This window comes from Varanus komodoensis, unplaced genomic scaffold (genome assembly GCF_004798865.1).
Source record: "Varanus komodoensis strain SLA01 unplaced genomic scaffold, ASM479886v1 scaffold39, whole genome shotgun sequence".
NCBI lineage: Eukaryota > Metazoa > Chordata > Lepidosauria > Squamata > Varanidae > Varanus > Varanus komodoensis.
Window position 1 is genome coordinate 283,647 of NW_025335922.1, and position 27,213 is coordinate 310,859.

A 27,213-nucleotide genomic window follows, 5' to 3' on the forward strand; every position below is an offset into this window, starting at 1 on the left:
CCAAATTCAGAATGTTTAGAATTGAGGCTTATTAACAAGATCTCTGGGGAAGTTGTCATCTTTTTAAATTTTTGAACATTTTGACTCTGTGTCTATAGTAACCCCCTCATGCACTTGCATGGTTGGGCTTTTTACATAACACAGATTCTGTGCAAGATAGCAGTTGGCTTGGTACAGAAAGCTTGTCAACACACAGCAGTTTCAAGAGGCTTAGAGGTGTGCAGTGGACATGACAATCAAGGCCTACAGAGGCTTCACGGAACATTTTAAGAGATTCATCCAGTTTACATGATTAAAACAATCCACACAGGCTTAAACAACATAGGCTCATTTTCATCACTAGTACTTGTCAGGTGCCTTTTCCCTAAATTACACACCCATGCACAGATAACCCTTTTATATGGTTATTTGAAGACTGTATCATCCCACAAACAAGCCATGCCACCTGGGTTTAGACCTGACAAGCTGTGCCCAGATGGATAATTAGGGAAATAGTAATTAGTACGTGCTAGTAATTAAAACAACCCTTATTTGATTGGGTAAATGGGCCCATTCTTTTAGGTAGATTGTATTACTGGTTTTTTTTTTTAATGGATGCTTTTGATGTAAAAAAAAACATGCTAATTTAAGGACCCATTCCTGTATATTTTGCAATTTTACTACATATGCACGGAATATGAAATACAGTAGCATGAAATGTTACTGAAAATGCACTAGTATTCATTAATCCCGATTTCTGAAGTATACTTTTCACTGGAGCTTCCATATAAAGCATAGACTAATATGGTAAAAGAGAAATTGTATGAGCCAGAGGTATTGTAATTGTTTATTTTTCCCTAAATGTAATGAATATTCACAGGTGTGTTTACTCAAAATTGAAATGTCCATACTTGTGTTCTGAATAAATTTAACAGTTGCCACTTTTTCTGTGTGCGAAAACCATTAAATTATGATACGTCTCCCATCTGCTTATTTGTAACAAATGGAAGCACCAAAAAGCCTATTCTCATCAACTCTTTCCTCCTCTTTCTGTACCAGCAGATTCAACTATGAGGCACTCTGTTTTTCTCAAAAAATGCAATTCTCCAGGAGACCATGCTGAGCATCCCAGAACACAAAAGAAGTATTATGTGTATAAGTTTTGGGCTTATGTGCTCCTCCTTCTCTTCCTCCAGTGCAGTCATGAGATCTGAAGCATCCACTTTTGTTTTAAACTAACTGCAGTTTCTCATTTTGTCTGAACAGGAACAAAGTGGTGTTTTTAAATTACATTTTGTCCAAACAAATCAAGTTCTAATAAATCTTAATAAAAGTCCTGCTGGATCAGACCAATGGTCTATCTAGTCCAGCATCCTCTTTCTCACAGTGGCATGGATATTCTGGAGTTTTCAGAATCTCATTGGCAGCACAATTTCCTCAGGCACAAACCTATATATGCTTAGACAGAGAAAAGTTCCACAGCTCTCAGCAGCTTTCCAGCCAGCCATGCTAGCTGGGATGATAAGACTTTTCTTCTAGCATACACAGAGTTGCCCTTCTAAACTTTAAAGCAAGTATTTAAAAAGTGCACAGCACAGTTCTTTGTCTTAACCATCTATAATACTGCACTTAATATATTACAGTGCAGATACTTATAGCGTTTGAGAATTAATATCATACCATGAACATATATGTGTATAAATCCAAGGATTTATCTTTCATACAAAATGGTGGAAAATTTTGCAGTGATGGTGGAAAATTGCAGATGATCTATGAAAACAATTCAGGATTCTTGCTTTTTTAAACGGTATTTAACATGTAAAAAAATGCATCTTATATCTAAATGTGAGCCAAGCTTTAGCTCCCAAACTAGTTTGCAATGTCAGAGCTTAGGCTTAGAATGCATGGTATAATAATAGTATCATTGAGTACGTATAGAGTGTTTTTTTATCCCGCTATCAGTAGCCCTAAACTTGTCCCACATCTGAGAATTCAGACAGTACAGCCAGAAATAAGCTACTGTATTTATTTAATCCAATTTTATACCACTCTTCACAACTTTCTTTCAGAATGACTAACAAGTTCAAAGATTCTTTTCCCACTCATTTTATCCTCACAACAACCTTAGGAGTTAGGTTAGGATGAAAGAGAAGCCACCAACTTACCTTTATTGCAATGTCTGGGCCTCCCCAGTCCTACACCCTAAACAGAACACTTTACATTTAAAAGGTGTACATTTTTAATGTGCTTAATTTTTGTGTCTCCTCCTGACAGGAAGAACACTCTGCAACAGCAGGTACTATGCAAACAACATAATACTTCAGATGTTATTTAAGCACAAATTGAACAGAATGGCTGCCAGCTGTGTAGTCTAGCAGTTCACTATTACGGGGCTGTGTTTATGATTTTCACTTGAATCAAAAGGCACCCTACCCTGTTAGAAGGTTCCCAATATTAAAATGAGTTTAAATTTAGGAGGCAGAGAACGTAAGAACCATGCTGGTTCAGGCCAATGGTCCATTGGTCATTGCACAGTGACCAAACTACCATCCACAAGTTGAACATGAGTGCAACACCCAAGCAACTGGTGGACCTAGGCACACTGCTTGTGATCCTGGAGGTAACATTTACCTAGGATTTGTAGCTATCGATAGCATTCTCCGTGAATTTTATTTCCCCTTTGAAACCGTGTCGTGGCCATCAGTATATGTTGTGGAAGTAAAATCCATAGTTTGAGGATATATTGTAAGAATCAATGCCCTGTTTCTGTCCTGAGTCTCTTCCCAATTCATGGGATGATCCCAGGTTATAGGGATTTGTGAAAGGGAGAAAAATAGCTCCTTTTGCACGCCATGCATAACTCTGTACATCCGTCACTTCTCCCCTTGTCCTTTTCAAAACTAGTATCTCCTGTTTTAACCTTTTCTCATATGAGAATTACTGTAGCCACTTGATTGTTTTAGTTACCCCTTTTTGCATTTGGAAGCACCAACAGAACGTAACTCTTGGCGAAAACTGAACAATTCCATTTCACAGCAAAACTGAACGGATTATTGTATTACAAGCTTCTTCTCTGTACAGTTGGAAGACTTATTCTTTAAATACTATACACTACAAAGTGTGCGTAGCTTAGTTACTTCCCCTAGTTTCTACGCACACCGGCGCCAAAAAAGCGAGAGTTACGGAAACTGCGGAGGTAATTTTTTCACCGCTCGGCTTTCAGACTTGTCCTTAAGGCGCTTTGTGCAGATAACTGTCAAGAGCAGGCAAAAAGCTAACTGCCTGCAGCCTCGTACTTTCCCCACTGCGCATACGAAGAACTTTCTTTTGAATCGGCTGGTTGGACGATGATCAACGTACACGAACCGTTTGCGAGAATAAGCGCAGGGAAATTGTCTCCTCCCTCGCGGCTATTCAGGGACGTACTTTACGCAACAGTCGGCAGACGGATAACGTAAGAGGCAAGCTAGGGTGACGGCGGCCATTTTGTGTCAGGAGGCTGGAGAAGAAAGACGGGCTCGTCTTCAGCATTAACGATTCCTGACTCAGGTCGGCTCGTTAGAGGCCCCGGAAATTGATTCTGAACGGCTCTTTAGCCAGAGAAGCAAAGCTGCTAAAGCTGTCTTCGCAGAGATAAAGGAGAGGCGAAAGCAACAGCAGTTGCGGTTGGGCCTCTTAGGTCGGGCCGCCTTTCTTCGGCTTTACTGCCCACGTAGTCTTGCGGCAGGAGCCTCTTTCGACCTGGGAAGATGCGAGGCTTCGGAGATCGAGGCCGCGACCGTGACCGCGGCGGGTAAGGAAATGAGGGGACTGGGCCTTCCACAGGGGTTTTTCTCCCGTTTTTCCTGTGAACCTTTTATCTACCATATGACAGGCAAATAATTAGATAGTTCCGTCGTTACGGTATTTTCGTGCTGAGAAATGCCGATTCGTTGAATTTCTATTTGCCTCATGGCTGTTCAGGTAAAGGAAGCAAGTTGAGGAAACGTGGGGAGGATGTCAGTATAATTGTCGGGATTGGAAAAGGGCGAGGTGCTAGTCTTTTGTCGACGTTTTTTGGAGAGCAAGCGCCTCTGAATTCATTGGTAATTACGAGTTACAAATGGACAGCATTTGGCGGTACGAGGAGAAGTTAAAATGGGCTGAGACTACTAACTTTTTTAAAAAGTAGTAGATGTTTTGGGACTTCGTATCGTCGTGCGAAAAGAAGTAGTACAACTTGGGACGCTTTTCCTGCCGCTGCGCCGATGAGAGAAGTTTCGCCTATTCACTTAAGATGTTAATCTTGCAGTTACTAAAATCACACAAGGTTTGCCAGAAAATAAATGTTGGTAACTGGCGGGGTGTATATACTTAAGTGACTTGAAGATGGCGTCACAATATGGAAGCGAAAATGCGGACAGGGAGGTGCCTAATGTGGGCCCACGGAGGGTGGAGATCTGGGGAGGGAAGTGCGAGGCCTGAAGACAAGGTTGCTACAGGCCTTGAGGACAAAGTTTGCTTGATGTCCTTTTTTCCCATTAGTTGATTAGAGGGCAGGAGGCCTCGCCGTAATGTGTTGATGAGCAAGGGCAGGAACTTCCACGGACTTCATACACTCATGCTCACTTTCTTCCGGTCCCATACATCGCGTTTACCTTCTTCTGGCTTATGCAGTGCTGATGCAGTGCTTCCTACCAAAGTCAATGTCGTTCGTGCAAGAGCCATAAAAAATAGATGCTGAACGGCAGCTGCAAAGGCACATTACAGAAGGGCTACTTCGAATAATTAGGCTTCACCTGAAACCTGCTTTAGCTTACCAATACGATAATTGGAAGAGGATCTGCCCTATTCAAAGCCTTGATAGCTTCCTTTTCAGGATGGGACCCTAATTAGAGGGTCTGCAGCACTTTATTTAGCTGCAGATCTCATAATTTCTTCTTAGGTCATTTGAAGAGCTTGTGTTGCTGTCCTAACTACATCCTGTTGAAATCAAGGGAACTTTAAAATAAATTGCTTTGAATCAGTATTTTCTTAGAAGTAGGGATCAGTTGATATTATATTATGATACTTTGAATTAAAATAATTCCAGATGTAATTTCTTTAACTGTTGTAGTACTAACACAGGCAGTATTTATCATGTCTGGTTCTGCTGTAGCTGCATTGACTCTACTGTAGCTTTTTGCTGTCAGTGGTAATGTTGCTAGTCTATTTAAATTTGAAGCTGTCAGCATGGGGATCAGTGTATCATCAGTATAATCACAGGAATGAGGCACACTGATTTTGTTTGGCTAATGTTCAAAGCTACAGTCATCTCTGTCTGAATGCACTCTTAATCTGTTCTTGAGCACTCAGAGGTAAGACCACTTGGGTTCAGTGGGACTTACTTCAAGGTGTGTGAATACATGATTGAAGCCCAAAAAATAACACTTAATCCATTGACTTCAAAATGCTTGTTCATCCTTTAGAGGACTATGCCAGAGTTAAGAGTTACGTTTTTAAAGTTATTTATTTTAAATGTATTTGAAACAAATTATTTTTAGGCTGCCTTTCAAGGTGGCATGCAAAACAACAGGAAATACAGTATACAAATAATCTAAGACCTAAACATTTTGGAAAAGAAATAAGTAGTAAGGGTTGAGTGGAGCTGTAGCTGTCCCAACCATCCCTGGTATTTATACATGGAGAAATTACTCTTATTGCAATTTTGTTGATAGTATAATCTGAAGCAGGATAGATCTCTTGCTAGGCATTTTGAAGTTGACAGCTTCTTTTCTTGGTAACCCTCAAAATGATACGCAGAGAGAAAATTCTGGTTAGCATTGTAGTCTATAATGAAAGAAATTGCCTTGCGGAAAAATGTGGAATATCTCTGCTAAATCAGGAGCATTTTTGTAGTTCTATAGTGGAAAAGGTACAGTCTTAACTAAAAAGTGAGTTCTGATTGCATGCGAGCATAGTGGCAAGACTGCAGTTGTAGGTATTAAGAGTATGTAGTATTGTTAGGCTTATGTCTGTCACGTGACATTTCATTGTTGATGCTGTTACAGGGATCTAAAACCCAGAGATAGTTGGGGGTAATTTTAGTAATTTATTTTGTGATGGAGAACTGCTAAAGAAGAACTTAACGTGAATATTTTACTGAACATGAGTGTTGCAAAACTGCAAAATATTTTTATTCCCCTGTTGCTTATATTACTGCTAAACTCCTTGCTGTAGGCAGCCTAAGTTACAATCTTGTTGATTTTTTTTCTTTAAGTTCCATTATGTTCAGCTGAATGACTCGCATATAAGTATGTCTTTGGCTGCAAATTCTATGCACATTTACTTGGAGTACACTTCATTGAATTCAGTGTAACTTCTGAGTAAACCAGGATTGCACTGTTAGTGTTTAAATGACTTTTTGCAGTTCAAGCTGCATCCCCGCACATATGTTTTCAATAGCTTATGGTTTGACCACCCATAAAAGGATTGTTTGATTACAAAGTTACTGTCAGTGTAATACCTCACAATATTGCATAATTAAGAAAAACAAAAACAAGTTGTATGTCATATTATTGTAATTGTATTTGATGTGATTAGCTGCTTTGGGCTTCATTTGGGAGAAGAAAGCTGCACAAATAAAGGATGGTGCAGTTTCTAAACTTTAATTGGAAAATAATATTAGGAAAAAACTTAGTGTACAGTGTATCGTAATGTTACTTTCCATAAACTTTGATTTAATTGCTTGGAATAGTTATTGTTAGTTTTTGCTACACTGAACAAATACACAGAATCAACATTTAAATAACTGTCTTCAGTGACACTGGTAGGCAATGTGTGAGGCCATAAGATATTTCATACTACCAGCTTTCAGGCTGAGGACAGCACTCCAACCTCAAAGGAGGAAATCCAGAATCCACCCCTTTCACAGCCAGCATGAAATAACTGTGCTGCTTGCCTCATGAATACAACCTCAGGCAATGGGGAGAAGAAAAGCTATAATCTACCCTGGGGCCTCTTCAGTCTTCTCTCTCACTTTGAAATACCTTTTCTGGAATGGAATAAAGTCCAAAGCCCATCTACTGAAAATGCAAGACATAAGGGTGAGGTGCTGGTGATTGCCTCTACTACTTATTTTGTCTTGCATAAGATAAGCACAAACCTGCAAGTTTTGTGCAACATAGGCACCCTTAGTGCTTATGTTGTCACTCCTTAGTGCCTGTGTTGTCAGTATTTTCATTACCTGAGCTTTCTTCTAAGAGACAATATTTTTAGTTCCTCTAATGTATTCTTTTGTTATTTGTTATGAATTTAGCACAGCAAATGACCAAAAGGTTAGTGAATATTACTTTTGTGTCATTTTATGGATTTTCTGTATGAAGAAATAGGTGACACTTTTTCTACTTTAACAGTACTTTGTTGGATTCATATATTTAAAACTAGGGAAAATATTTCAAAAAATACTCAAATATGTTTTTCAATGTACATTTGTCAGACACTTTTAAAATAATTTCTACTATAAATCTCCTCTCTCCCCAGGTTTGGCAGCCCTCTTCCTCCCAAAAAATTTGGAAATCCAGGAGAACGCTTGCGTAAGAAGAAATGGGATTTGAGTGAATTGCCCAAGTTTGAGAAAAACTTTTATGTTGAACATCCAGAAGTAGCAAGGCTCACTCCAGTATGTTTTCCTTTGTTCTCTTTGTTATTGGCATATTTGGAAACTTTTCCATTTGACTGCTGTTCTGAGTAGGAAAATCTGTTGACCTAACATGAGTCAGTGGACACCTTTTCAGTTCATTACATTTTATAAAGTTAGATCTAATCAATTTCTGTGGTAGAACAAAGTCTTCATCCTTTCACTTGTAATCTGGATGCTTCATGAGTTCCATTAACTCTTGCAAAAAGAATTTAAAAATAAAGTTGGGTTTAAGCAGATGTTCTATAACTGTTTGCTATAAGATGATAAAACTAAGGGGCCTTTGAAAACCAGAAGTCGGGAAACAGCTCCATCCTAAGATCTATGGTTGCATTGGCTTCCCATCTCTCACAGCTGGCACAGAAATAACCACACTGGTTGGTTTTCTGATCTCAAGAGCAATGTCTCCTGGTGGTACTGCAGCCTCTTTCCTGCAAAACACCATGAATAGATGGCTAGAATTGGCTGACCTGCAGGGTAAGAGAAACAGGAAGGCTTCTCCATGCTCCTTCGGATCTGCATAGGTTGCCTGTCATCCTCTGAGTTTCAGAAACCTACTGGCATCCCCACTGCAGTGCACCACAAGTCTTAAAAACTACACTATGTGAATAGAACTAGATTTGTGTCTCAAATTCGAGATAGAGCTCTCATTTAATGTAATTTACTGCTCAAAATTTGTTTAAAACAGTTAGTTCTAGCCAATAACAAAGTGAAAACTGATGCTTTCCTAAAGTATTTTGCACAGGATTGTCAATATAGGTTATAGCCCTGTATACCAGGGGAGGGAGGGAGGGGGGATAGAACCTTTTCTCCAGTAAGTGCTTCATTTCCTTGGAGATAATGTTTTATAGGCGATGGATTGAGCCAGAATTGTCCGCTGTGCAGACTTTAAATAAAAAGCACAACTGCTCATGATTTGAGAGCATGTGTTAAGATCCTCACTAAGATCAGTTTTGTTCCTACTGAAAGTGGGACACATTTCATCCATTCACATCCATTCTAGTTGTCAGAGCAGAGGCAGAGACATCACTCTGTCCCTGCTCAGGAAACTTTAACTTCTATGTAGGGCAGAGAAAAATGAGTCATGTCCTTCTCTCCACCTGTGGCAGAAACACAGCAGGTGGCTGTGAGGAGGAACAGAGTAATCTGTTCTTCCCCCACCAGCTGACTTAGCTTCAATACTGGATGCCTCTTGAAAATGCATATCACTCTTCTTTGAGCACAACAACCCTGGGATTTTTTTTTTTAGTGTTATTGTGATATGTGGAACAGACTACTGACTGCCATGATGTAGAATTGTAAATTCTGATCATAAAGATATATCAGGAAGTGGTTAGAATGTTGGACTAGGGAGATCCAGGTTCTAGTCCCTGCTCAACCATGGATCTTGCTGGATGACTTTGGGCCAGTCACAGACTTAGCCTAATCCACCTCACAGGTTTGTTGTCGTGAGGATAAAAATTGAGAGAAGGGGGGATTGTATAAACTGCCTTGAGTTCCTTGATTGGAAAAAAGTGGGGTATAAATATAATAGTCCTGACCCTAAGTGCTGCTGAAGATAAGTAAGTGCAGTATATTTGATGTATTAGTGTCTTGTTTGAGTGATAGGAGCAAATTGAACATATTACCAAATTTATCTAGTAAGTTAAGTGTTTGCTGTTTCACATGTAATGCTGAATCATGGGTTAATTAATACACAATTTGCCAGGCATAAATGAGAGTGAGTATACTGCCTCTGGTGGCCTCCCTCAGTTCTACTTTCTGTAAACATCTTACAATTTATTTATTATTTATTTAAAACTCTTACATGCTGTCCCTTGTGCATGGCATCTCAGGATGGCTTACAGTCACTGGACATGTCACCCAAACGTGGACATTCTGAGTTATTCAGGGATTAAGCAACCCAGAATTAACCCAAGCACAAATAATTGGTTTGTGGTGGGTTATTAACCCCCTAAACAACAGCCTAGAGGCCCAGGTTCAGATGTCCTGCTGGCAACCTATAAATAGGGTACCTGTAAGTTGTTGAGAGAAGGTGGAAGTGAGCAGTGCACCAGGGGCAAGCTTGCTTACTGCCAGCAGACTGAGAGTTCATTATCCCATGGTTCAGTGTTGCATATTAACTAGGTCTTTGACTGATAAGGACCTTTGGTTGGCAAACATGCAGTGCAATCTTACACATACATGTTTGGAAGTAAGACTTAATGAGTTAGATGAGATTTTCAGCTAGCTGCACGGAATTTACAGAATTTAATTTCTAAAGTCTTTTATTTCATGGAGTGTGGTGGATGCAGTTTTAGACATGAATTCTAATCCCAGTTTAGCTTGTAAATGGGGCTAATATGGTGAAGAATAGTTATCTGTCAGCTAGGACTATTAGAATGGAAAGAACTGAGGGTGCAGAACATTTATGGCATGTGCAAATGCATGATTATTGTTTGTACTGATGGAAATGAAGACATTCCCTGCTTCTTAATGGATACTAGTAATATTTTTTCATTATAAAGGAATGCCTTGTAATTGCCACTTCTCTGATGGTTTACTTGAAATTTTCACTCCTCTAAACAGTATGAGGTTGACGAGTTAAGAAGAAAGAAGGAGATTACAGTTAGAGGATCAGATGGTTGTCCCAAGCCCGTATTTGCTTTCCACCAGTGTAATTTTCCACGTGAGTATTCAGTTAAGCACAAATGTTGGGAGGTGAGAAGCTATTTTGGGTAACATCTGCTGATTGGATGTGTTTAGCTCCAAAAAGTGAGTTTAACATATAACTTTAGGGAAACTACAGTAGAAATTTCAGTTGAACCTAATTCATATAGCAAACTGAGGGGCTTTTCTTCTGTTAAAACCAATCCATGGGTTCAACAACCTGTAGACTGTCAGAGACAAGCGGGAGAGGAGGCATGCTGCCTGCCTTCTAGTTTTGCTCAGTAAGCCATAATTGGCTCTTTCAAAGGATGTTCAACATAACATTTGACTGCTGAGTTGTTTATGGGCTAAACAGTTAACCCAACTAGTTATGGGTTATCATTACCTATATATGCTGTTCTTTACTGTTTGTATTGTGTATTCTCTTTTAGAGTATGTAATGGATGTCTTGATCGACCAGCATTTTACAGAACCAACTCCAATTCAGTGTCAGGGTTTCCCATTGGCCCTTAGTGGTCGTGATATGGTGGGCATTGCACAAACTGGCTCTGGGAAGACATTGGCAGTATGTATTTTTCTGTTTCTATGGGATTACTGTTCTGTATGCATCCTTTTAAATAATGTTTTATGCTGTTATGTTAAAACTAATATGAATATGACAAATTACCAAAAATCCCCTTTGTTCAGTTATACAAATTATTTTAAGGGTACACAAGATTGACAGATTTCAGCATTCTTTCTTGAACTTTGTGTTCATTTTGTTTTGGGAACTTTTTGTTGAAATGAGTCAGGTATGTACCTAAAATAAAATGAAGGTGGATGGATAATTTTTATTAATTGTTATTACATTAGATAACCATGTGGTCTTAAATTTCATTATTTGCTTTGACAATATTCATGGGCAGTTGATATACCTGCCCCAAACCTTTCTTCTTTTTTTAAACTTCTCACATTTGGTTGCTATTTAAGGCAGTTATATATCTTTCTTAAAGCAATCAGTGATTGCCTTGGTCAACATTTCACTTTTCCCCTTAACATGAGTGTTTACTGCCCCTTTTCAGTACTTGTTACCTGCAATTGTTCACATCAACCACCAGCCATATTTGGAAAGAGGGGATGGTCCAATTGTGAGTACTTGTTTCCTTTTTGTGTACATATGTTGAATGCTGTTTTGTCACATATTACATTTGTAGAACTTGAGATTGAAGATGACAGTTCCTTGAGTTTTTCCTCTAATTCTAGAGGTGTTACTCTCTTTGTTAAAGAGGGCATAGAGTCCAGCAGACTTGATAACATATAGTGTAAAGACTCCTCCACGGAATCACTATGGGTGAAAATTCCTGGCTCCAAAACTAACTTAGTCATAGGAGTATGCTTCAGACCAGAATGCTCAGGTTGATCTTGAGATGGAGAATGAAATCAGGAGGCCTCTAACAAAGGCAGTACTGTAATAATGGGTAACTTCAACTATGACTGGGTAACTGTACGTATGTTCCAGTTCTGATAGGTTACATTTGTCAATGTTCCAAATGACTGTCTCATGGAACCAACCAGAGGAGAGGCAATCCTGTATTTAATCCTAGGTAGGATTGTCCAGGACATGGTACAGGATGTAAATATTGTTGAGTCAATAAGAAACAGTGACCATGGTGATATCAGATTTAATATATGCTTATGTAGAAGGTGACTAAAAGGTTGAACAAAGTTGTATTTGTCTTCCAAAGAGGAAATGTCTAAAAAATGAGGAAACAGGTAAAGAAGCTGAAGAGTGGAATCAAGTTTAAATCACTTCAAAGAGATTACTCAAAAACACTTTAATAGAGGCACAGATGATGTGCACACCACAAATGAGAAAAGGTAGTACAAAGTGCAGGAAGTCACCAGCATGGTTAAGGCACAGAGTCAAGGAAGCTACTAGGGAGAAGAAAGCTTTCTTCCAAAAATGGAAGTCCTGCCAAACAATCCTCCCCACCAGTCCCAAGCTTGAGGAAGGGACATGCAAGCAGTCAATAAGAGAAGCAAAGAAACCGTTTTGAGGAATATACTGTGAACAACATCAACACCAACAATAAACATTCTTTATATCAGAAGAAAGAAAGCAGCTAAAGAAACAGTTAGACCATTGGATGATAATGGAATTAAAGGAACACTAAATGAAGATGTGATTGCAAAGATGCTGAATGATTTTTTTTTCCTTGAGTATTCACAACAGCACAAACAAAGCTTATGTATTCTGGATGGGAGTTGGAGGAATTAGTGACAAAATGAAATTCTCAAACTTATTGACAAACAAAGTAAGTCATCCAGTCTGGATAATATCCATCCTAGAGTTCTTAAATAGCTCAAATATAAAATTGCTGATCTTACCAAAACATTTAATATGTCCCTAAAATCAGCCTTTGTACCAGAGAATGGCCGAATATAACACCCAATTTTCAGGGAGTTAAAGGCCAGTTAGCTTAACATTTGTGCTGGGTAAACTGCTTGAAAGTGTCATTAAAGACGGAATCAGTAGGCGCATAGAGGGACAAGCCTTGCTGACAAAGAATCAACATGGGTGATCCCTTGTTTACTTAGATTTTTGAAAGGATTTGATAGAATCCTTCACCAAAGACTACTGAGCAAACTAAGCAGTAATGAAATAAAGTGGGGAAGTCCTTTTATGAATCACTAATTGATTGAAGAACAGAAGACAGATGGTGGGAATAAATGTCGATTTATCCCAGTAGAGGAATATAACTAGTTAATTCCTGCAGGATTTTGGATTAGGACTAGTGCTTTTCAACCTACTTATAAACAATCTGGAATTAGGAATAAGCAGTGAAATGACCAAGTTTGCTGATGACTCCAAACTACGAGGGTGGTTAAAACCAAAAGGGATTATGAGGAGATCCAAAGGGATCTCTCCAAGCTGGGAGCATGGGCATCAAAATGGCAAATGCAGTTCAGTGTAAATAAATGTAGAGTTGGGCAAAAAAAAATTCCCAATTTCATCTATAGACTGATGGGAGCTGGCTAGGCAGGAAAGGGGTCTTCCACTGACCGAGCAAGAAAGGGATCTTAGGGTAGTGGTGGGCAGCTCAATGAAAATGTTGGGTCAGTGCACACGTGCTGTGGAAAAGGCAAACTCCATGTTAGGCATAAGAAACAGAAAAGAAGATAGATGTGCCAAAATCTTACTTCCCTTATACAAATCTTTGGTACAGCCACATTTAGAATAAGAATATTGTGTTCCGCTCTGATCACCATATCTGAAAAAGAACACTATTGAGCTAGAAAAGTACAGAGAAAGGCAACAAAAATGAAGTACTTCTTTACATAATGTATAGTTAAACTATGGAATTTACTGTCATGGAAAAGGGGATGGCTTTAAAAAAGGATTGAACAGATTCTTGGAAAAGGCTACCTGTGGCTCCTAGCCTTGCTGGCTGTGTGCTACCTCCTTTACCAGAGGTGGCATGCCTACATACACCCAATTGCTGAGGAGCTGGACAGATGGAGGTCTTGTACCTATCCTGCTTGAGTGTTCCTGTGTGTACTGAGTGCTGGTCTTGATGAACCTTTGGTCTGTTCCATGGTTTTTCTTATGTTCTTATGATAGGTAAAGTAAGAGTTTAGTATGTTACTTGATATTGTGGATGGTTTCGTTTGCAGTGCTTGGTTTTAGCTCCTACCCGAGAGCTGGCACAACAAGTTCAACAGGTAGCTGATGATTATGGTAAATGTTCAAGATTGAAGAGTACATGTATATATGGAGGAGCACCCAAAGGTCCCCAAATCAGAGACCTGGAGAGAGGTAATTAATTCTTAGAGTTATGCAACCCTATATTGCATAGACCGGTTGTAGTGATCCATTTTAATTACCGTATTTTTCGCTCTATAAGACGCACCTAGTTTTTAGAGGAGGGATCCATGGAAAGCTTCCTGATAATCACAGGCACATTCCCCATCACTTCCCCATGGGCTTCATTAAAAGATGGGTTTCCATTTGAAAACACACACCTGACCTGTGATTAACAGCTCTCACCTGCACCAGAGGAGGGGGGCAGAGCAGGGCGCACCGAGCGCATGCCAGCCAGGTGTGGTGCAGCTGGGCCGGCAGCGTGCTGGCGGTGATCTTCCGGGCGGCAGCGGCAGGTCTTCCCGGGCAGTGGGGGTGAGCAATCCGTCTCTCCGTGCAGCCGGCGGGTTAAAGCCCGCGGCTGCTGCTCCTCCGCACCGCTCCCCCTGAGCGGCACAGTTCTCACCTGTGCTGGGGGGGGGGGCGGAGCAGCATGCACCGAGCACATGCCAGCCAGGTGGTGCCACATGGTGCAGGCGGGCCGGCAGCGTCCCGGGAGTTGGGCACACACACATTCGCTCTATAAGACGCACAGACATTTCCCCTTACTTTTGAGGGGGAAAATAGTGCGTCTTATAGAGCGAAAAATACGGTATAAAGGAGGTACTCTCGGATAAATCAGTTATTCTTTGTTAGCAAACAGACATAGGGTAATTCAGAGTCCCAGTTTTTGCTTGAACTTATGGAAAGAACCATACCAGCTGTGGCTCCAAACTCACAGAAGCAACTTCAGAGATAGACTTTTGGGATGAGAAGGGAGCCAGGGAAAGCAAGGGAGGAGACATACTCTGCCAGCACATGCTGTATCCTGGTGGTGGCTGAGCCTCCCATCCCCATCCTCCGAGACACCACACTTAGACAGCTGAACCCTTTGTAACTGCACTCTTTCAGCTACTCAGAGGATGCTTGTACTCCTCCCAGACTTGGAAGGTATAAGAGCACTGTTATTGGTTTGCATTTTAGGGAAATGTAATCTGTGCATATATGTTTAATAACAGTACATTTTAAAAAGTATACATTGCTCTTATATGTAGCAGTGAAGTGGAAGATCTTTTTCTTCCTTCTTTACATTAAAATATTGTTCTGCAAATATTAAATAAGAATGTTTGTCATTTGTTTAACATCTGCATTGGAGACACATAACCGTGTTTGCATGCATTAGCTCTGCATTTAAGATAAAGTAATCACCTATTAACATTAAGAGTTCTTCATGGTCTCTGTACATCACACACATGGGGTTTGTGCCTGCATGGGACCAGTTGTCTGGAAAATTTCCCTAGTTAAACTTGTTTTGGTGGGAACCCCTCCCCTCCCTCTCCTTAGTAATATATAGGAGGGGCTCCTGCCCATTTTCCAAGTTCTTCTCCAACTGCTGCTTTGGTTGTCTTGGGTCTTTCCCCTCCTAGTTTCCTCCTGTCTCTGAAGATCCTTCTAGAACTTCCTCTCAGTCTTTATCTCATGGCATTCATAGATGAGATATTGCTGGCTCTGCAGTTTAAAAGACAGATGATTTTTATTTATTGTTTCAATTTTTGATGTTCATTCTTTCTCTTCCTTCCCTTTTGTTGCTTTGAAGGTGTTGAAATTTGTATTGCTACACCTGGACGTTTGATTGATTTCCTTGAAGCAGGAAAAACTAACCTTCGCAGATGCACATACCTTGTACTAGATGAAGCTGACAGAATGCTGGATATGGGTTTTGAACCTCAAATCCGTAAAATTGTTGATCAAATTCGGGTATGTAAGCTTTCACTTCATTAGATTTCTTTGAATTGTCATTTTAGAAGATACCCCCCAGATAACACACCTTTTCACTTAGCCTGACAGGCAGACTCTGATGTGGAGTGCCACTTGGCCAAAGGAGGTGCGCCAGCTGGCTGAGGATTTCTTGCATGACTACGTCCAGATCAATGTGGGCAACCTGGAGCTGAGTGCCAATCACAATATCCTGCAAATAGTGGATGTTTGCATGGAAAGCGAGAAGGATCATAAGTATGGATGCTGTTGTACTATCCTCATTATTCTTGCAGTTTGGACCCCCCCCTCCCCCTTTAAAGGTAGCATTGTTTATGAAGAGCTGGGCAAGTTTTGTTTTTATCTTGCCTTTTTTTGTTGAACCTTTAAAGCACTTACAAAAGGAAAATCATTCAAATATTTCAGTTGTGGCCCATCAATTTTTCGGTCCACTGAACAGCTTCTTTCTGCTATTCTTCATTATTTGTAAATTTTCCCCACCCTTTCAGCTTTATTGATGAGGGGTAGTGTTCTAATGTTAGTCCTACTTACAATAGACTTACTGAAATGAATGAGACAACTTAATTCCATTAAGTCCCATTCATTTCCATGGGGCTACATAGGACTAACATTCCACATGATGTTGAGATAGAGGCTTGTACCCTGATCTTCCCAGTCCAACATCATAACCACTGCATCACTGCAGCTTTTTATTGTGTATTGTTGGGAATATATTAACATAGTACCATATGGTAGCAGAATGGTACAATTTTTAAATAACTGAATGGTACCAAAACGAGCTCATTTTAAACTAATGAAAACAACTTGCTTTGCTCTTGCTCACGGTGCTTGTGTTTATCTGTGTTAAAAGACTAATACAACTGATGGAAGAAATCATGGCTGAAAAAGAGAATAAGACTATTATCTTTGTGGAGACAAAGCGACGATGTGATGATCTAACTCGAAGGATGCGTAGAGATGGGTAGGTCTTTTGTACCTGTTAATTTTGTTAAAATGTTAATTTTTCAGTTGGAAAACCTTGATGTGTAGAGCTTGACAACCCTTTATAATAGTTCTTTTGAATATTGCATGTACATTTTTTCTGGCTATAAAAGAAAAGTTATGGCTGCTTAATTGCTACTCTTTTTGTGAAGTGAGGTTGCATCAGTTTATAAGATGTTTATGAATAATCTAACAATTGTCAATAAGTTAATAAATTGTACACCCCTTGAATCTGAGGGAGCAGGTCATATGGTTAATCTAAGTGAGATACACAGATAATTAATCTCCTCCAGGAATGTGCAACTGAAGAAGGGTGGATGAACATGTCATGGTTCCCAAATGTTTGTGCCACCTTGTTTGTGGCACATGGAACATTATGCAGAGGCACATTGTTCTGCAGTGTTTATTAGACTTTGGAGCTCCAAACTTAGCTTAAAATTAATTGCATTCTTGATTACTTAAATCAGTTTCTTGTAAAATGGTCATGTTTCTGGAACTGGCTAAGTTATGACTAAAATTGCTGAAAATCTTTTGTTTTTGTAGTTGGCCAGCTATGTGTATTCATGGAGACAAGAGTCAGCCAGAACGAGATTGGGTGCTTAATGGTGAGTAGAAAGAAGAACTTGCCTGGCTTACAAAGCACACTTTAGTAATGTGTGCTTTGTGACTAGGGTGTTCCATAAGCAGAACAATATCATAAGCGTATTGCTTACATCTGTATGGCAAATGTGCATATTTGTATAGCTTTTTTAAATGTTGTTTTAGCTGTTGGGTGTTTATGTACTTTCATAATAGAAATCATGACAGTTTTACATAACAAAATAACAGTATTCAGAAAAATAACTTTGTGTGGACCATTGTTAATAGATTTAAAATCTTACCTGGAGCCAGCAAACTTAAAATATAAACTATGTTTTTAACTATGATTTCTCATAAATGTACATCAAGATGGTTCTCTTTTTTCAGAATTCCGTTCTGGAAAGGCCCCTATCCTCATTGCTACGGATGTTGCATCTCGTGGGCTAGGTTTGTACACATGGGCTTCTCTGCCTGCTTCTCAGGTTGTTTCTTTAGATTGACAATTTTTTCCCCAAAGAATTTAAGCGTGACTTTCCCCAACATGTGAAATGCCATTTTTAACATTGATCTTCTTTTTCTTTCATATTCAAAATCTCTTCCTGCTCCTAATGAACAGGCTTTGGTCTGCAGCAAGGCCTAGGCATGACTAATCGATCGCCAATGGGGAGAAGAGACGTCCATTTACTCAGCCCAATTCTTCCACCACACCCATTTCCTTTCCAGCTCCAGCTTTTGAGGCTGGATGGCTAGGACTGGACTGCATCCACTAAGTTGTTCATTACTATGTGGTAGAGCAACCATGTTTTCAGGAGTCCTTTTCTGTCCAAATACATGATTAATGCAACTGCATCTTAACATGTGTATGTAGATGCCCCCCACATGGAACACTGTTTCACCTATGTGAACACTTTGCATTTTTGCACACAAGAATTTTACCTCACTCTTCCTCCTAGACTGGATTACTGAGATAATAACAGAAGCCACAAAGGTTATCTTGTAAATGAGGATGAATTCCATTTTTCTTTAAGTGCTATAAACATTGCTTCTGGATGCTTGAATTAACAGTCCTTTTAAAAAAGTATATTGATACCCTGATTAAGTTCTGCATCTCATACATTAAAAAATGTCAGATTTCCCTATATCCTTAAATGCTAGAGAAATCTGGAAGAGGACACACTTAGGAGCTGTTCAGTAGTGTAATAGGCTGACCTGTTGTTGCAGATCTTAAATAGAATCAATGAAAATAACCCCTCAAGTAGTTCAAAGGAACTTGTTTAAAACATGTGAGTGTATTGTTGCTTGGAAAAAAAAACCCTGAAGTATTGAAGCAGTAATTGCTTGTTCCTTTTAAATACAGCATACTTTAAAAAAAAAAACAGTCGGTACTCACATAATTTTCATTATCCCATGCCATCTCTTAAATTGTCCAGCACTTCTCTAGAAGTGCTCATATGGATTTCAGTCTCTGTCCTCTGAGGTCATGTCTGGACCTATGCAGGTAGAACTTGGGCCTGTTAGGAGAAGGGGTGAGGCCAGATTTTTAAAAACATTAAAGATAATAGATTCTTTGGCAGTGGTTTTTAAACAGGCTTGCTGTGTGCTGGTAGCTTCTTTGTGCATCTTGCCTAGACACTTAAAATCAACCCTTCTCCTCATGTATTTCCCCAAAACAACTCATTTGGATACTATTTAAAGAAAACAGTCTCCCCGTTCTGCCTTCTCCACTTCACTGAGGCTGTGGGGAAAAGGTACCAGAGTCTGTTTCTTGTTACTAAATAACATCTTGGCTTGTTTTGGGGCCCAGAGTTTGCTGCTTTATAAAAAACGTAATACCTAACTGGCAAACCTCTGGACGAATTCCTCCAAGTTCCTGGAAAGTGAAGGCTTCTACCTAAAACATAGAACAGGGGCGCGCACTTTTTGGCGGAGTCACCAGGGTTTTTCCTTCTTCTCAAATGAACATTGGTCTCAGAAAACTCCTTCCAGGTAAGTTGAGTCCCCCATAATGGCTTCTCTGTGAATGATCCCCAGAAGAGAAGACTTCCCTCTGCACTGTTTCTCATTAAAAATTTGGTTACACTTCACTCTGTTAAAGTCAAATCATTAAATTTCTTTTTGTTTGTTTTCTTTAACAGAAACTTTGATATCAGCTGCCGATCACTCAGTGCAGGTCTGGGGACATATCTACATTGGTGGTCGAAGCAGCTCTCTAGATGATCGTGTTTGCTAGTTTCTGCCCCTCCCATTTAATGTTCAGACATTCAGACCTTTTCCGGGGGCATCTCAGTGGGTATGCATCCCCAGGTAGCCAGATTCCTTTTTAGAATAATCAAGAATTGAATCTCTATAGTTCCTTGGAAGATATATTGTGATGAGCACAATTTTGCATCAGTCTAAGATAAATTAATGGGAAACCATTTTTTTACTGCATGTTCTCTTCCCCACCCCAGACAGATAATGCGGATCTGATATGCACCTTTTGAAAATAGAAATGCCCTCCCCCCCCCCTTTCCCCTTCTCTTCCTTGTTGCTTTTCCATGGATTTCCTGTCAAAATCCACTCATTGGTTCCTTCATTCTTAACTGGCAATTTCTGTGCTTTCTAACAAGAAAATGCTTCCTGATATTCATTATGGCTACTTTGCTAATGGATGTACAGAATGGGATTGGCTGAGGCCCCATCAGTTTGTCAGACTCCAGTTAAACACTAGCTGTGAAGATGTGAGTGCACTCAGTGTGTTATCCTGCCCTGATCTAACACTTGCCCTTTGAGATCTTTGCACCAAGGACCCTAGCTGGAGACTCGCGCTGCCCCCTGTGAAATCTGCCTTCTCACTTTTTGGTGTGATTCAGGACTTTGGAGTCTGGAAAGATTGAGGAGCCCCCCCTTGCTGTAATAAGAAACAGACATAACACCCCTTTGCCACTACTCCAACTCACTTTTACTTTTGCCCTCCCCATGCCCCCTCCAATCTTTTTATTTGAAATTGATGCAGTCTGGGCAATAGATGCAGCCTGACCTTTTGGATGTAATTTTTAGCATCTTCATTTTTGACAATTGCCCCCTTTAAGCCCTGTGAGGGGACAACAAGCGTTGGAGGACCTGAAATGCTTACGCGAACCCAGGTTCTCAGGCGCTTGACAGCCAAATGGGGCTACAGAGAAGCAACTAAGCCAGTTCACAGAGCGAGCGTGTGTGGGGACTTCTCGCTGCCATGGACCCTTGATGCATGCTCCCCGCGCTCCAGTGGTCCCGTGTCAGAGGGCGGAGTTTTCGAAAGGAGGCCGCCAAAAATAAAAGGCAAAGAGACGGGATCGGCTGCAGCGATTTCCCACAGGAGGAGGGAGTGTGCATCGGTCTGGTAACAACAGGGAATGTTTCTCATTTTTAAAAGAAAAGTCAATCTGTGTTTTATCTTGGATATAATTTAAATATTCTTTGTAAAATGCAGATTTTTGTAAGTCAGCTGTTAATTTTTAATGTAAATTTGCTTTTTATAAATGTTTTATGGCAAGTTTTTATTAAAGCATTACACTAACATTTATTTATTTTCTGTCCTCTACACTTCTAAAATCTCAGATATTTTCCTTAAAGCTTTGCATATTCGCATCTGGGGTTATAACCTTCAAGTTAATTGCAAGCAATATTATGCTAGATAGTTCACCAAGATGGATTTGGTGATATGATCAAATGTTAGTGTGGTGCACCTTTAAAAGAGGATGATTGAAATAATTTAATTGTCTTTTGACCCAAACTGGCAAATTTTACCTCAGCTAAAACTGGATATTTTACCAATACTAGGGAGAGAAAAATAATTTATTTAGTTCATATAAAACTAATTGAATAAATGTGTATTTAAATCTTTGAGATGACTGGAAGGTAGGTGGTTTTGCTGTTGCTAGATTTGTAGACTTCTCCTAACAGAGTTAAAAGTATTTGGCAGTTCTCTCCCTCACCCAATCCTGTTTGCTGTGTCAGTAAAAAGAGTGGCACATTTGTTTGTTCCTTGACATGCTTGTTGTGGAGTAAAATTGCCTGAATTCCACAAGTCAGATGTTCAGAGATCAGCAATGTGTGTGTGTTAATGACATGGTTGCAGTGAAGGATGGATGGATTTTGGGAGGAATGAGGAACTGCTTGACTTGGTGTCTTCTTTCTGAACACAGATTCTTGATTCCCATGGGCATATATCTCAATTTAGCTTTTCGCTCTGTTGGGAAGAGTCTGTACTGTCTTTATGCCTTACAATTACTAACTTTTTTCTTTTCTTTTGTTACTGTCACTTGCATTTGTGCTCCCCACCTTCTGTTGGCACATCCTCCTTCCACTACCCTCTCCTGAACCCCTCACTGTGCTTTGATTGCCTCACAAGATGTGGAAGATGTAAAGTTTGTGATAAACTACGACTATCCAAACAGCTCGGAGGATTATGTGCACAGAATTGGTCGTACCGCCCGTAGCACCAACAAAGGCACTGCCTATACATTCTTCACACCAGGAAATCTGAAACAGGCTAGAGAGCTAATAAAAGTGCTAGAGGAAGCCAATCAGGCCATCAATCCCAAATTGATGCAGCTTGTGGACCATAGAGGAGGAGGTGGTGGTGGAGGTAAGATTGTTGTATTTGCTTTTAGCTGCTTGTCTTCTGCATAGTTGCATTAAGTTTATCAAGTACCATTATGAAATGGTCAATTATTTATTAGATTTATATCCTGCCTTTTTTCTTTTTTCAAGAATTCAAGGTATTTTACATAATTCTCTGCTTTCATTCTTGTCGCTACAACAGCCCTGTGAAGTAGGTTAGGCTGAGTCTTTGACCCAAAATCCCCAGGCCAGTTCCGTGGCTGAGTGGGGACTAGTATTCAGATGCTCTTAACTACTAAAGTACACTGGCTCATGTTTATGGGATATACAGTGGTACCTTGGCTCACAAATTTAATCCGTTCCACGATTCTGATTGTGACCCAAATTGGTTGCGAGCCAAGTCAAATTTCCCCATAAGGGTCAATGTAAATAAGGTTAATCTGTTCTTTACCATAACTTCATTATACATAAAGGACGGCATGTAAGTTTTAAATACATACATACTTTTTTTTTAAACCACAAAAATACAGTATGAACCATGTCCCTGGGCTGTTGGCCAAGCCGCGGCCACCTTGCTGAGCCCTGGGGCGGATGCAGCGGGGAGAGGTGGGAGGTGCTCTGCTCAGCTGGTCCCTTGCCTCCCCTTGCCTTGGCCCATGGAAAACAGCCCTTACCTCCCTCCTTGTGGCCCTCCTGTCGAGGAGAGCCATCCTGTGCCCGCCTCTCCAGCCTCCCACTCATGCTTCCCCTTCCGGAGCTGGGCAAGCACCTGCAAGGGGACTTTCCGGCTTGGAAGTGGGATGGTGGTGAGGAGCCAGGAAGGTATCAACAGAGGTGAGCGAGCCCTCATGGTGGGTGGGGAGAAGGTGATTGTTTGGAGTGTTCGTGCTAGGGAAGATGGCCGCGATTGTGATCGTCACCTGATGTGTCATTCGCAACCTGAGGCAAAATTTTTCTAACTTTTCTGTTCTTGACCCGATTTGGTCGTGAACAGGCGTTCGTGAGCTGAAGTACCACTGTGTGTATTTTATCTGATCCAGAGACTTCTTTAGGTTTATTTTCCGCTAAAAATACTGCTCAAGATACATGACAATAAAATAGCAGACTGTTATTTGAATCAAAAAGGCAGCCAATAAAATATGAAAATAGTCACTAGTAAGCATCCATATGGTTTTTACCCTTGTTGGAAAAAGCACAGGGAAATTGGTCTAGATTGCACATCACTCTGAAGTAATTTAGAGAGGGCATAGCATATAGATGGGTAACAACCCCTCTGCCCTTTTAAAAATTTGAAGTAAGCCTAGATTAAATAGACATGATAGGTATTTGCAGTTTGTCCTGAGCCTCTAGGGCAGTAGTAATGTCAATTGATAAAACTGGACTTGTAGTCATATACTTTTGTATGGGCTGACTCTCCTTGGAGTATTGCGGGCTGTAAATAAGAAAAGTTAAAATTTAAGGTACTTTTATTGTCAGCCTGCCATATTTTGCATATCTGCATAAAATCAAAGCTGCTCAAGACTTTACAACTGATTTCTCCTCGTTTCTAGGTGAATGGGGAACGTTGAATGTCCTTTTTTCTGGGCTAAACACACATTTGGTTGCTTGCTAGTTGCTAAGTCGTGTCCAACCAATTGTGACTCCATGGACAACACTCCTCCAGGCCTTCCTGTCCTCCACCATCCCCCAGAGTCCACTTAACTCACATCAACTGCTTCAGTGACTCCATCTAGCCACCTCATCCTCTGTCTCCCCTTCTTCTTTTGCTGTCAGTTGCTACCAGTATTAGGTTCTTCTCCAGTGAGTCCTTCCTTCTCATTAGGTGGCCAAAGTATCTGAGTTTCATCCTCAGTATCTGGCCTTCTAAAGAGCAGTCAGGGTTGATCTCCTCTAAGATTGACTGATTTGATCTCCTTGTGCTTTTAATGGAAGGTAAATTGAACTTAACAGTGCTTTTAATTGTGATAAACATCATATTAAACCTAGACATGTCTATCACTAGGTGGTCGTTCTCGTTACCGTACTGCTAATTCTTCCAACAACCCAAATTTGATGTACCAGGAGGAATGTGAAAGGAGGCTTCGGGGAGTTAAAGATGGCCGAAGAGATTCAACTACCTTTCGAGACCGTGATCGTGGTGACAGCTTTGCCAATGGAGCCAACAAGGCCTATGGTGGTGCATATGGGAATGCAAATTCTGCATTTGGGGCACAGCAGAGCCAATACGGTTATGCCCAGGGAGCCTATGGAGCTGCTGCTTATGGTACAAGTGGCTATGGGGCAGAATATGGTGCTGCTGGGTATGGTGGAGCCACTACTGCCAATGCCGGGAGAAACACACAGAGCACTGGCCAACAGCAGTATGCAGGGATGGGCCGTTCAGGCCAGCAACCACAGCCTCTCATGTCGCAACAGTTTCCTCAGCCTCCAGGCACCAACGTAATGGGCTATATGGGACAGACTGCCAACTACCAATATCCACCCCCTCCTCCACCCCCTCCTCCTTCACGCAAGTGAGACCATTTAGTTTGGCAGTTACCAGTCAAGATTTGCAATTAAGACCTTCTCTTCTTCCTAACTCTTTCCCCTTTCAGCCCTCATTGTGATGTTTTTCCCCCCATGCAGGTTAGTCATAGAGTTCACCATTCAAATTCAGCCCACAAACAATGATCCCAGTATGCATTACTGATTTTGTTCTTAATATTAGCTGGAAACTGACTCTCTATATATTGGCCTTGCACATTAAGTAATCTGGAAGTATTTTCTCTCAAAGACTGCACAGGGCTGATATGTCCCAGTCCAGTTGTCATTGTGTCTGAGGCTTGTGTGTGAAAACTTGCTGCAGAGAGGACAACTACTCCATGTTGTAAACATCAAGAAGGATGGTGCTAAGGAGTGCTCCATTCTTAAGTGAATATTAAAGATGGTGTGATTTTTGAAGTTGAGACTGTTTTTGTACAATGATAAATGAACTGAGACCTTGGATATGGCAAGGGTAATTTTGGAAAAGATAATCTGGTTTGACTCAATACATGATTGTTCCAAACTTGCACCCCACAGGTAGAACATTAAATATTTTTAGCTAGCATTCCTGTAGCTCCTGGTTGGGAAAAGGATGTAATAATAATTGGAGATGAGTGTTCTTTTCCGCTGGAGTGTACTTCACCCCAGGTTTAATCACAAAACTGTACTTCTAGGTTAATTGGAGTTTCTCTGTAGCTCTTAAATTACTAGTAACTGGATTTTCACCTAAGGGATCACAAATGAAGCCTTGACCCCATGTTTCAGCTGCTGGGATTAAGATCACACTTCAGCAGAAGAAGGTACAGAGGATGCTAACCAGTTTCCATTTATTTGGCATCTTTCGTCTTGATATTGAGTACCTTTCATTGGACAGGTGCAGGATCCCTCTGCTCTATGTAAAATGGTTAAATTTTCCTATTTCAAATCTTAAAAGGTTTACTTTAGGCTAAATGGAATCTAAACTTCTCTTTATGGGGGAGGAAGAAGAGGTGGCTAAGATGTCTTGGAGCTGTATTCATACCCTGATGTGACTAGGGCTTTCCTTGGCTTTTGAGTGAATTTCTTCAACTGTCTTTTGCATTCAGCTTTTACAGGTAGGTAGCATTCTAGGAAACTTTAGGAAAGGATGGAACTTAAGGAAACAGTTCCATTCAGTCTTTTTTTTTTCCTCCCAGGCTGAGCAAGGCTTTAGGTTGGGGGCTGGGGTGGCTGGGGTGGGATTCTTGTTCAAGTACTAAGGCTTATGTCTTGTGACTATTAGCAGAAAGGTTGGTAGTAGTTGGCTTTTATAGTGCATTACCTGAAATGTTCTGATAACATGGCAGGGAATCACATATTGATTGAGAGGCATAATGTTTGTGCTACAGCGTTATTTTCTGTTTGGGGAAATGTATAGTTCAAACAAATAAGGCAGTCCTTTTCTTCTATAGCAATATGGGGCTCGCTAATAAAATTGGGTTTTGAATTTGTGTTCCCCAGTGTAAAAAACAAGTTGGGGAAATGTAATCACTTTTGTGTCTTGTATGCAACATGCAGGTAGGTTGGTGACACAGACTATGGGAGGGAAATGTTTGCCAGTTAAATTTCTTTTGCCTTCTTTGACTTCCATAATTGTAAGCTGGCAAAATGAGTCCTCTGGCAAGAAGCTTTGATGCTGAAAGACCAGAAATGAACATTCGTTTACTGAACACTGACTAATCCATGTTTCCTTCCTGGAAAGCCATCATGGAGGTGTTTGTTCATGCAGAGATGAATCTACAAAAATAGGGTGTGTGGAAAGAATGCGTATTTCCCCACTGTCCTAAAAGCAGATTCGGAGAGTCAAGAATGCTGTGTGGTCTTAGTCTTCAGCAATCTCTGCAGACGTAAAACTCTGGGCCTTGCAGTACTTTCTTGTAGCTTGAAGAGCTACAGCCCAGAGTTGCTCATGCTCAGAGTATTAATCAGCCTTTGAGTGCTCTGTGGCATGTACTGCTTGTGTCCCACCTGGTGCTGCTTGGTTCCACTTACCAGCTTAAAGAGCCCTGTTGACAAGCAGTAATGTCCACTGTTTCCCCAGTAAACCTTTGTAGAAATACCAGTACAGCATATCTTTCTTTTCAGACAAGTGACTGTGTGGGCTTTGTTCAGTTGGAAGATTTAAACTCTAAACATTAGAGGCTTTGTGGGTGGGATCAGTGCTCTGTTTCAACCTTTACTGGTATTTGAACACATTCCTGTTGTATTAATAAAGACTTGAATGGAGAGATTCATAGCTCTGTGGTGTTCAGGCACAGCATACTAAAAAGCTATGTTACTATTAGTTTGTAAATTGTCCTTTTGATACCATCTTGTTTTCTTTTGTAGGTATGAATAAAACACTGTTGTCAATAAAGTTTGAACTCTTTGTTTTTCAGTGCAAAATGCAGCTGCTTGAATGTCATATTCCATCTGTTCCCAGTTAATATATCTGAGGAAGAAGAAATACCCGATTTCTATATCTTTTGCTGCATGCTAGGCAGACTTTTGGCTTGCTAGATGCATTGAGAGTTTTTTATTCAAATCCTGAGGTCTGCAAAGTGCTAAATTGTGCTTATGATCCAGAACAAACACACACAGTCATGAAAAGGGTGCTGCTGAGCAAATGCAGTCATTTGTTATAGAACTAGAACTGAGTGTGTATTCC

The 27,213-nt window shown here is 40.4% G+C and overlaps 1 protein-coding gene across 1 annotated transcript; it reads left to right on the forward strand.

The window, feature by feature from the left end:
• The first annotated feature begins 3,443 nt into the window (after positions 1–3,443).
• Positions 3,444–26,922, forward strand: DDX17 (DEAD-box helicase 17). The gene is made up of 13 exons (XM_044441005.1): positions 3,444–3,772; positions 7,480–7,618; positions 10,205–10,304; positions 10,717–10,850; positions 11,347–11,412; positions 13,940–14,081; positions 15,703–15,863; positions 15,946–16,118; positions 16,732–16,842; positions 17,406–17,467; positions 17,829–17,888; positions 21,814–22,050; positions 24,028–26,922. The coding sequence occupies exons 1-13, from the start codon at positions 3,729–3,731 to the stop codon at positions 24,540–24,542; spliced, it is 1,944 nt and encodes a 647-aa protein (XP_044296940.1). The 5' UTR covers positions 3,444–3,728; the 3' UTR covers positions 24,543–26,922.
• Positions 26,923–27,213: the final 291 nt, after the last annotated feature.

Coding starts and splice junctions, on each gene's coding strand:
- DDX17 (XM_044441005.1), top strand. CDS start 3,729: ATGCGAGGCTTCGGAGATCGAGGCCGCGACCGTGACCGCGGCGG. Junction 15,864..15,945: donor AAATTGTTGATCAAATTCGG/GTATGTAAGCTT, acceptor CTTTTCACTTAG/CCTGACAGGCAGACTCTGAT. Junction 17,468..17,828: donor ACGAGATTGGGTGCTTAATG/GTGAGTAGAAAG, acceptor CTCTTTTTTCAG/AATTCCGTTCTGGAAAGGCC.